The 12,568-nt window shown below is 34.5% G+C and overlaps 1 protein-coding gene across 1 annotated transcript; it reads left to right on the forward strand.

Annotated features, from left to right (window-relative positions):
- The first annotated feature begins 6 nt into the window (after positions 1-6).
- On the forward strand, positions 7-6,045 carry LOC126821924 (AP-2 complex subunit sigma). The gene is made up of 4 exons (XM_050550553.2): positions 7-81; positions 845-994; positions 2,787-2,960; positions 4,083-6,045. Exons 1-4 carry the CDS (start codon positions 79-81, stop codon positions 4,182-4,184), a joined length of 429 nt encoding a protein of 142 aa, XP_050406510.1. The 5' UTR covers positions 7-78; the 3' UTR covers positions 4,185-6,045.
- The last annotated feature ends 6,523 nt before the right edge of the window (positions 6,046-12,568 follow it).

Below are 12,568 nucleotides of genomic sequence, written 5' to 3' on the forward strand. Positions count from 1 at the left end.
TCATTTACACTATGCGCATGCGTGTAGAAGGGGAGGAGACCGGTGTCAACATAAAATTAGTGAATTGTATTGATAAAAATGGTAATATTTATCTTTGATAAGATAATTTTTAAGTTTTTCAATCGGTCTTGTGGAGGAGAATCTATTTGTTCAGAAATTGCAAAAAGTGTAATGATAAAAACCTGCTATGTAGATTTTTACACCATGATATTCTGGCAGGTGTTCTCTTGAAGACTTGATTTCTCTATTTCTGCCATCAGCAACTGTCACTACACGCTATTCTTTGGTCATGGAACTCATGTCCAGCATGGTTTCCCCTTGTCTAGTGTCTAGTCATTGGGATGGGACAAAAAATCATGAAGTCCCCTGTACACATTGGCGTGCAGTTGGAAATCAATAAAAGAGTAGGTCGTACTCGTAGCAGAAAAGTAGGCCTGACCTGATATATTACGACCAAACCACATTTCATTTCATCAAGTCATGTTAACAGGGGTTGGAAGGGGAATGGTTAGCGTGTGCGCATTGTATCATAAGGTCTGTCATTGAGTCAACTGGCGTGGTTTCGATTCCCTGGTTGTCCTACGTGACAAGGAGTAGGGTTGGTCGCCTGTCCAACCTCATGGATTTTCTCCGGGTCCTCCGGTTTCCCCCCACTGCTAAAGACCCATACGAGCAAGCGAATTATTGAAATAAAATTGAATCATATGTTTGTCCCAAAATGACATGGTTTGTGACTTTTGTGTCTAGTGGACGTTAAACACAATTTCTCTCTCAAGCCATGGTAACAACAAATAATTCCATTCCATCATAGCTTATGATTATAAACCTATGTTTTGATTTTCAGATTAGATTTGTGTTGATTCAGAACCGGGCTGGCAAGACTCGGCTAGCTAAGTGGTACATGCATTTTGATGATGATGAGAAACAGAAGCTAATTGAAGAAGTCCATGCTGTCGTCACTGTCAGGGATGCTAAACACACTAACTTTGTAGAGGTAGGACTACATGTACATGATTTATGTAGTATAACTATGAAGTTAATTTAGTAATTACTATTCTGGTAGCCAAGTCAAATATTGTGCAGAGGTTTAGCCTTCTATTAAAGATAGTAGTACATATATCATAGAACAGGGTGACAGTTGACTTGAAAATAAATGAAATGGGGTTTAACGTGCTACTGTTCTGCTCCGAACTGGTCTAATGAAGACAGGCATACTGCATATAGTGTGCTATGAGGGAAATTTTGCCCGGACAGCGGCACTACAGCCTTATATCGAATTTCAAACATTCGGGGGGTCATTTTACTTGCATGCCAATGTGTACACTTGACCTCGGTTTTTCATCCCATTCGAATTACTAGACCGCAGTCCTTGTCAGGCCCTCCGTCCTGCACCAATGACAAGGGGAAATCTGGATGAACTTTCTTGGCCAATGCAGGGATCGAACACCCGACCTCCGGGCTAGCGTGTCAGCATCTTACCCACTTAGCCACCGTGACCACTCGTGACGGACTTGATATAGGGAACCTAATTTACACAATAAAATCTGTAGATTGTGTTGAGTTCAAGGCAATGTACTGGCATTTTGTTATGATAATTGATCAAAATGTATGAACTGGTTTGAGAAAATTGACAAAGGTGAACTTTTTTCAAATGTCAATCCTAACTCGCATCAACCATCTTCACCCCGTTCTACAATCTATTTCACAGAGGATTACGAAAGTATTTCAATATCTCTGTAAAAGATGACTGCCTTCAACCCGAGATATCACATTTTGCGGTGTTAATCATTGGCTCAATGGCGCGTGCATTGTTTACATAAGACGTTACTACCCATTTACACTAAATAGGATATAATTTTTATCTACAAATACTTCAAACATCTTTATTTATTTTTCTATTACATGAAAAAAAAATAATTTAGAATTTAATTTGTCGGAGGAAAAAGTTAATATTTGGGGCTCATTAAGTCGCATCAATGTCATCCTTATCAGTGACTGTTGTAGCGGCCTACCTAGTGATTATTCACTGCTGATCAGTGTGTCCATTCTATAGCATGTTAAAAGAAAGTCTTATTGATTAGCTGACTATTCATTTTATGTTCCTATTTTCTGGAATTCTTTACCCTATCACCTTAAAACAACTCCATCACTTGAATCTTTTAAAACAAAACTAGAACTATTTACCAGTTCAATTTATCTAGAATGGATCGAGATATGTGTGTAAATAGTCAGGGGTGCCGGGTACCAGGGTATACAAATGGTACCCTACCCTTTTCTGGGGTATACATGTATACCCATGCCCTAATTATAGTCTCATTATAGTGTCTTGTCAACACTTGCTCCTGAATATGAGCTCTTGCAGGAATCGTGTCTCTAAATCTTATTCTATTTTCTTGATGAAGATTGGTGTATTGAATGTCAAATTAAAAAGAATTTTTTATGAGATGAATTGCTCATGATACGAAAATTCTGGATAATCAGGCTTTTGTCTCTTTCATTATCATGAAATGTAAAGGGTTTTATGTTGGAATTTGGAATGCTAGAGACGCTCTAAACAGCGTTCTCGGAAATGACAAGTTTTAAAATTTTCTAGAGGTGAGATGGGGAGACCCTGACCCCACCCCCTCGGACCCCACCTATATTTTGGTACCCTGGCCCCCGCGCCGTTCCAGCTCCCCTGTAAATAGTGACCACAGAGTACTATGTCTAGAGCATGCATTTTTGGATAGATTGGCGCTTTGCAAATATACATTATTATTATCATCAATGTTTTTTCTGTCTTTCAGTTCCGTAATTTTAAAATAGTTTATCGTCGATATGCTGGTTTATATTTCTGCATCTGTGTGGATGTAAATGACAACAACTTAGCATATTTAGAAGCCATACACAACTTTGTTGAAGTCTTGAATGAATTTTTCCATAATGTCTGTGAATTAGATCTAGTATTTAACTTTTATAAGGTAAGTTTGTGATATGAATAAATTATTAAACACAGTAACTATTAATTAGAGAGGGTCGGATGGCCGAATGTATAGCGTGTGCGTGCTGTATAATAAGGTCTGTCATTGAGTCAACTGACATGGTTTCAATTCTCCTGTTATACATGACAAGGAGTAAGGTCGCCTGTCCAACATCGAGGATTTTCTCTGGGTCCTCCAGTTTCCTCCCACTTCTAAAGACCCCCTACACGCAAGTGAATTATTGAAATAAAAATGAACCATATGTTAGTCCCGAAATGACCTAGTTTCTGTCGAGTGGATGTTAAACCACATTTCTCTCGCTCCCTCATAGATTGGATGCTGCCCTTTGTTTCTTGAGCAGTTGGGGTGGGGGGGGGACTGAATGGTTAACATGTGCACGTTGTATCAGATGGTCTGTCACTGAGTCAAGTCAAAGTGGTATGGTTTTGATTTCCCGCTTTCACGTGACATAAAATGAGTTCACAAGTATTTGTGTGCAAACATAGACTTATGTGGTCATATATATAAACTATATAAAAATAATTATATTTTAATTTTGAAATGATAATAGTATAGATTATGCCAGGCATTGTATTTCTATAGATAGCAATCAGACAGTCAGTATTATCTATATTATACCCACAATATTTCAACAATATTTCACTAGTTGGCCTACATTCTGTATACTTGTGTCCAGTTTAACGCTGACCATTCAATTTTGATACTGAGTGTCCAATTTACAAGTGTTTAATTTCTCACTCACCGTTAAAAAATAAACAACCCAATTGATTAATGACGTATAATGGTCAGGAAATTAAATACTTGTAAATTGGACACTCATTATCAAAATTAATCATTCAGCTTTAAACTGGACACAAGTACAAATTAGATGATTTTTGGTGATTTTAAATGATTTTCATGAATTTTTAAACAAAGATTTGATATTAAACATATGTGAAAGAAATTAGTGCTAGATGCACAAGATTAATTGATACCTGGGTTACAGTGTAGATGTATTGTATATTTTATATATTTACATGTGTTATCAAGCATATATTGTATATTACAGGTGTATAGTGTATATTTACAGGTGTCATATATTGTATATTTTGTATATTACAGGTGTATAGTGTTGTAGATGAGATGTTTTTAGCAGGAGAAATACGAGAGACGAGTCAGACTAAAGTGTTGAAACAATTACTCATGTTATCATCGTTAGAATAAACATTATCATCTTGTGGTGGAACTATACCGGGACTTCATTATAACCAACAGTTTTAGGGTTTCGGTAATACACCTCTTGTTGAGTACCATGCTGATCCCTTATAGTGTCACCAGAGTTATATTGAGGTCCCCACAGTGAATTAATATAATTGTTCATTTGGTTGATATCGTTAGGTGCAACACTAAAAATGTTCAGTGATTTAATATAGAATTTTGAACATTTTAAGTAACAAATACACAAAGATGTTATTGCCATGGATTAGATTAAATATATGCATATTCATAGATACAACTATAGATAGAACTTTATTGTCAAATAAGTGATGGATTAGCTTTTTTTAAGAAAAATAGTACAATATTAGGCTAACTTCTAAAATCCTTCAGTTGTACGTGACAAGGAGTAAGGTCACCTGTCCAATTTTCGTGGGTTTTCTCTGGGTCCTCCGGTTTCCTACCACTGCTAAAGACCCCTATGCGCAAGCGAATTATTGAAATAAAATTAAACCATATGTTGGTCCCGAAATGACCTAGTTTGTGTCCAGTGGATGTTAAACCCCATTTCTCTCTCTCTCTCTCTCTCTAAAATCCTTTGACGCGTGGTCTGTGATGCCAGTGGTCAGTGTGAAAGCACATTTAAGACACAATATAAGAATTTAGCACTTTCTAAAATAGAATCACATTGTCACCATTGTGAAACTGATTTCAGATGAAATAACTTCAAACTAGCTAAAGATTTTAGAAGTTAACCTTGTAATATAACAGTGTTTGTGAGATTTTATCATATGTATGCATTCTATCTCATTCTTATAATTTCACTTAAAGTAGCAATCCCAGATATATTTTTTTCCCCGGAAGTCTCAATATTCAAGATAAATAGGCTATATTGTCACATTTTAGCATATTGACTTGGATACTTGAACCCACTTTTATTTATAGTGTACTATTAACTCTGGGCCCTTTATTTAAACACTTTATTCACATTTTATTGATTTGGTTTGCAAAAATGAATAAATTATGTATTCTTTAATAAATGATGGATCATTTTCTCCAACCTACAATGGGCAGCTCAAATTGCCCAATTAATTATAAGTCATTGATATACTAGCGGACATTGATTAAATACATGTATATATATTTATCCATTCCATAAATATCTGTTTGTTGTACACAAGGGCGTTAGTCTGTACATTGATTGAAATAATGGTACAGCCTGGTACACAATCATCAAAGGAAGACGTCACATTTGTATTTTAAATCAGCTTACCGTATTTGTTTTGTTAGAGATTCTTTAGTTGAGGATGCAGTGACTAGTATAATTTGAACTTAAAGATCTTGATGGCAGCAAATTCGAATATAGGTTCTTTTTTTAGGATTCAAGTCACGATTTTTATCAAGGGAAATTTTGGCTTAAAGCAATGGAATTCTGACTATGAGGGGTTTTTTTTAAGGTTCACATGGGACCTCCATTTTTTTCGTCCCATCCTAATGACTAGACACTTTGTCTTGTCAGGTCTTGCACCACGGGGGAAAGCACGGCAGGAAACCCCCGAGGAACTTTCTTGACCAATGCCGAGAACAAGCCATGGACCTTACTGGATGAGCGACTCCAAATCTGGATAGTCTCCTGTGTTCAATTTACTGCCAGAAATTATAATCATTGTTGATAAAAGGTGAACAAATAAACCGAAACATAATTAAAATAATATCTGATAGGTGGTGATAGATTTAAAGATTATTGTAGTAAGAAGATATACTCATATACACATGTATTCATTATTATTATGTCAGCCATTAATTTTTGGTTCTGTCTTATTATTATACTTTTGTTAAAGATAAACAGAAATAAATTAGTGGAATTGTTTTGGATTATGAGTTTTTTTGTTGAAGTGAAGATCAAGAGTTTATCTGAAAGTCCCAAGATGGCAAAATAGGGTTGGGGTTATTCCCCTTTATAACCATTATGGTCTCCCCTAACCATGTACTAATAATTTGGAATAATGTCCATTTTTTTTATTATGGTCTCCCCTCATCGCTAGATTTAGAGGATGCTCGTTTGCAGTCTGGAACGTTCCGAATTGACGAAATTGCAATTGTGTGACACAGGATTCACTGTGGCCTTCTCTTATATCGAATTCCAACTGTTAAGGGATCTTTTACGTGCATGCCAATATGTACACGGAACCTCGGTTTTTCATCCCATCCGAATGACTAGACAGCTGTCCTTGAATGGCCCTCCGTCTTAAAAATAGGAGAGAGAAATGGGGTTTAATATTGATCTTTTAGAGGCATTTAGTAACTGGATAGAGCAATAAACTATAACACATACTTATGGAAGAACAATTACTGATTTATTTGGGCGACGTTTCGAAGAGTATACAAACTAGATCAATTTAAAACTTTATCATTTTGTACAATTTTATTTCAAAAATTCACTTGCATGTATCAGGTCATTAGCAGTTGGAAGAATCTGAATGACCCACAAGGTTTGGCATGTGACCCTACTCCTTGTCATATACAAGCTTGGGACCAAAACTATGCCTTATGATCCAAAGTGCATACTTTAGACCACCCTTTAAAAATAGAAAATGAAATGGGGTTTAACATCCTCCTCTTATAGGATGGACATGCGCCAAACAGTGTGCTATGATGGAAATTTTGCCTGTACAGAGGTACTACTTTTATTTTAAATTCAAACTGTCAAGAGTTCTTTTACGTGCATGCCAATGTGAACATGGGACGTCAGTTTTTCATGCCATCCAAATCGCTAATACCTTTTTCTGCCAATACCAGGAGCGACCCCAAGACTTGATTAGCGAGCCAGCGTCTTCTCACTGAAGCGACCCTTAAAACAGGAAATGACATGGGGCTTAACGTTCTACTTTTCTGCCGAGACTGGGCTTATGAAGACAGGGTTAAAATAGGACAAAGTTGAATTTCTAAGGGGAGAATCCTAACTTATTTACTTGGCCAACACCGGTAGAGAACCCCATACCTCCTGGTTAGTGAGCCAGCGTCTTCTCACTGAGCCACCTTAAAAATAGGACTGGGCTAAGACGGCGGGATCAAAAACAGGAAAATAAAATGAAATGAAATGGGGTTTAACGTCCTACTGACTGGGCTTCTAGGATGGACATGAGTAAAACAGTGTACTATGAGGGAATTTTTGCCCAGACAGCGGCACTACAGCCTACTCATATCAAATTCCAACTGTCAGTGGTTCTTTAACGTGCATGCCAATGTGTACATGGAACATCAGTTTTCATCCCATCCGAATGACTAGACATCCTGCACCGGACAAGAGATATCCTGAGAACCTTTTTCTGTCAACACCAGGAGCGAAGCTAAGACTTGATTAGCGAGTCAGCGTCTTCTCACTGAGCGTCCTTAAAAATAGAACTGGGCTAATGAAGGCGGGGTTAAAAATAGGAAATGAAAATGAAATAAAATGGGGTTTAACGTCCTACTGTTCAGCTCTGATTGGGCTAATAAAGACGGGCATACGCCATACAGTGTGCTATGAGGGAAATTTAGCCAGGGCAGCGGCACTATGGTCTACTCTTACATCAAATCCCAACTGCCAAGGGATCATTTATATGCACGCCAAAGTATACACGAGACCTTGGTTTTTCACCCCATCCGAACGACTTAACAGCTGTTTAAAAATAGGACCAAAGGAGAGTAATATATAGTTTACATATCATATATAGAATATATTTTTATTATATATGTTTGTGTGATAAATGTACAACATTATTCAACTAGTATATATTACAAATGACCCAATATAAAATAAACATAGACTTATACAGAATTATACAAGAGACAGGGGAAGAGAGAATAGATTATATACATAGTTTTAATTAAAAAAATTATTAAAACTCTCTACACTTAGGTTTATCAATTTATAGCAAGATTGAGCAAAGATGTTGTCACAAGTACACTAAAGTGTTCATCAATAGAAGCTCTGACATACAGAAATCGGTATTGATTGAAAACACTTTACGAACCTGTGGATTTCTTATAGGAAGAAAAAGATTATTAAAATTAATCGAATGAAATGGGGTGTAGCATCCTACACATTTAAAGCAAGATTGAGCAAAGTATAAAAGATCTTGCCACAAGTACTAAAACCCTCATTAACAGAAAATATGTTATGGAAAACAATTTACGAATCTGTATTAGCATGCAACCTCTCAGGTGTACAGAAAACACATTTACAGCTTATTAAAATTTATCAAATGGAAAACTAATGTGCAGCCTCTGAGGTACAGAAAACACATTACAAACCTGTGGTTTTCTTTCAGAAAAGAGAAAACTTATTAAAACTTATAAAATGGAAAACTAATGTGCATCCTCTGAGGTACAGAAAACACATTTACAGACCTGTGGTTTTCTTACAGAAAAGAGAAAGCTTATTAAAAATTATAAAATAAAAGGAAAAGGGGTTTAACATCCTACTGTTCTTCACCAATCAGTCTCATGATTTATAAGGTGTTGTTTATGAGATGGTGAAATGGGGCTTAACATCCACTTGAAGATATAAATTGTACAGTTTACAGTATTAGATATTCTTCAAACAAGTTATCATTTACCATTAAATATCAACAAATATAATCAACTTATAATTTAAAACTATATGTATACATTTTTATTATAATGATATCTAAGTTCAGAATAGAAGATTCTTTTTTTATTATGACAAATTTTATCTAAAAAATAAATAAAAATGAACAATCATTAATTTAATGATATACAATCGTATCTATGTGCAGTAAAATATATAACGGCTGAATTATCACACAACCAAAATTTAAAGATGCATTATGTAAGAGATAAATCTGCCTATTGCTCGTCTTTATTTTAGTTTCAAATTTTATATAAACTATTATTTAGACATTTATTCACATGACAAGCCTATAATCTAGTCTCTAGACCATCGGATGGCAGAGTTTTAAATGGATAAAACGCCAATGAGATCAAATGGATAATCGGGACTTAGCCTTGATTGTGAAGTATCTTTGGTACGATACTAAACAATCTAGGCTACATCTTTAAACAGTCATAACTTCGCTCAGAATAAAGTAATTTGAATGCAATATTCAATATATTCATTTTTCTTTATCTATTTTTGAATTATAATAACAAGAACAGCAAGCTCTTTATCTAAATCTTACATAATGTATCTTTAATTCTTAACTAATAAAACCTTCTTTTGATCGTTAGCTTATAAATAGAATACATAGGGTGGTAAGAAATGCAACATATCGTTCAACAACAAACGTGTATATAGGTCAATGATTATATTCGTAATATTAGACAATTCATTTTAAATTGAGGAGTATGAATGAGCAGTATTAAATATTAACGATTAATTAATGAACAAATTATAAACAGAATTACAAAGTATTCACTTTTCAAGATCAGTCATAAGATAAATAATGAAAAGACAGTTTTTAATCAAAAGGGTTATTTAAGTCTGCACTTCTCATTTCGTAATTAATTTCTCAACATTTTCCTACTAAAAATCACAACCATCATAGAAATATCCATATTGCACGCTTTCAGGTAATACACATCAATCATGACCACAGGTACATACAATACACAAATCTGTTAGGCCATTCCACAGACTTTTTTTTTTACATGTTCAATTTTCCGAATTTTTCAAAGTCTGTATGACGCTTCAATTAAAATTTTCATTTCAAATTTCTTAAAACTGCTGATCGTCATTCGAGGGATTTTGAATACACATACAGTGTTATGAATGTTGGATCTCTACAGAGAATATCAGTCCAAAAAAGGTTCAATTCCTTTCAGGATCAACAAAGATATGATAAATTGAAACTTTTGAATACTTTGTAGACAATATAAACTTTCCAAGCCACCATTACGAGTTGGAAACCTTTCGATCTGGCTTCTTTCAAATAAATCAAACACACTTACACTATTTATGGAATAACAATTACTGGTTTATTAACATGCAACGTTTGATAAAGATGAGAGTATCATCGTTGAAACGTTGCATGTTAATAAACCAGTAATTGTTATTCCATAGTGTTACTGTGTTACTGTTCAATTACTAAATGCCACTTAAAGATGCAATTAAATCAAAGCCAGAAGATTATATCTACTATTGATATTTTGGCTTTGTTTACTCAAGTAACAGTTAAATAATCCGCGAAAATGTAATCTGTGACATATTAGATATCGTTCCAAAAATGCAAATGACTAATTGACAATCAGCGGGTTTACCATTAGAACTAAACAAATTGAGCAAAACTATAACTGGGGCCTTATTCATGGAAATTTAAACTAAAATATTTCAAGGATGGTGCATTTTCATTGGTTAAGGGTTAAAATTTTAGTACATGTTTTATCTCTTAGCCAATGAAATGGCTGCATTCTTAAAGTTTTATTTTTTGTGAATAAATCCCCTGGTGCTTATTCAAAATTTAAAATAAGAATTAAATGAATTGGGGTTTAACATCCGACTGTTCGGTTTCGACTAGGCTAATGTAGACAGTAAGAAAGATAGACAGAAGACAAAGCGTAAGAGGATAGAATTAAACAATCTTGTCAAAGATGTAGAAGTAAATGCTGTATATATATGTTTAATAGAATCCAATATATGGCTACAAAAAATTTGAATTAAAAAAACAAGATTATTTAAACTCAACAAAAGACAATCAATCATTGACTATTTAAAACCCGATTTAAGCACATTTCGTGACCCCACAAAAAATTGTGCCAAAACATACAATAAATTGCATAATGATCAAACATCAACCCCTACACACATAGATAATAGATTAAGAAAAACAAAAGGGTTTAAATTTACAAAGGGGTTTAATATACAAAGGGGGACAACTCAAAATTAAATATTGAGCAAAAAGTAAATTAAAAAATATTCAAAACGACTGAAGGTCTCATTCAAAGCTTATACTTTAGACCATGTCATACATGTACTTTACAGAAGTGTTAAAGAGTCGGACTTTAAAATCAAGCTCAGAGGCGGTCAGATTTAAATATTAAGGCCACCTGCAGATTTCGCCAAGGTCAAGAGATGTAACAGTCACATGACCTAACCTGACCCTGTTTACATTCTTGTGACGAAATCTGCAAGTAGCCTTAATATCAAGAGGTGATCGCTCAGAAGTAGCTAAAACAGAAACACATGATATATACACAGATGTAAAGGTAACAATTCTGTGGAATACTGCTACTGTTTATTACTGAGCAAAAATCTACTACATGTGGGATTCTCTAATTTTGATCAATTATAATTTTTACATTTCAACATTTCTGTTATACAACATGACTTCAGGTTTAAGTCCTGAGTTAAGTGTTCAGCCCAACCACAGTTATCAACTTTTCACTTTTAACATTTCTTTTTGTACAACTTCAGGTTTAAGTCTAGAGTTAAGTGTTCAGCCCCAACCACAGCGTCAACTAATTCACTTTTAACATTTTTTTATACAATATGACTTCAAGTTTAAGTCGTGAGTTAAGTTTATAGCCCAACCATAGTGTCAACTAATATATTACATAATTTTAGTTAACATAGCACTATTAATAAAAAAAAAAAAAGACAAGTATACAAAAATACAAATTTCAACACATGATGCTACAAATTCAATGGTGAACTCACTACATCTTCTCAGCAGTTTGTCAATAGTAAGATTGCTACGCGATATATCGGGGGTAGGCATTATTGCGATTGCTTTTTCTGGTATGGCATGGTCACTTGTAGAATTCAGAATATCAACATATCACCCGCGATATATTTAAAAGAAAAAATTCGACTCAATCATTATAAAAAAAAATTGACATTGTATTATAGTAGGCCTACATAAATTTTGTATATTCCTTACTGTAGTAGTAGTGGCTGTGTGCATTTAGCTCAAATAAGGACTACGTCAAGAATGCTGTTTTTGGTTTATATACCAGACATGTCCATTACATCGGACCAAGAATATGCCAAATCAAAATATGAGATATACTACATGTACTCATTTTTAAAACAACCCAAATTTTCACCAAATATAGCCTTAGAGCAGTGGTTCTCAACCAGTGTGCCGTGAGATCATCCTAAGTGTGCCACGAAATTTTGAACAGCACAATAAGAAAATTACTCACTAAAGAAGCCAGCTATTTGACTGATGAAATTCGAAACACTGCAATAAAGTAAGTTCATAGCTGTGTTTTTCTTTATTTAGTTTGAGTCGTTCTATGTGTCTATGCCTAGTCTGTGTCTACGACTGTATGCCATGTTTTTATTTTGCAAAATTCAAATATTTTCCATATATATTTAGCCAGTTGTCCCACTATTTTTTTATGTGTTCCAAAGTGTGCCGTTGGCTAAAAAAGCTTGAGAACCACTGCAA

The sequence above is a fragment of the Patella vulgata genome, chromosome 5 (genome assembly GCF_932274485.2).
Source record: "Patella vulgata chromosome 5, xgPatVulg1.2, whole genome shotgun sequence".
NCBI lineage: Eukaryota > Metazoa > Mollusca > Gastropoda > Patellidae > Patella > Patella vulgata.

Bases quoted from the DNA above. Each gene is read 5' to 3' on its own strand.
- LOC126821924 (XM_050550553.2), top strand. The intron at 995-2,786 runs GTAGGACTACAT...TCTGTCTTTCAG, and splicing joins AACACACTAACTTTGTAGAG to TTCCGTAATTTTAAAATAGT. The intron at 2,961-4,082 runs GTAAGTTTGTGA...TGTATATTACAG, and splicing joins TAGTATTTAACTTTTATAAG to GTGTATAGTGTTGTAGATGA.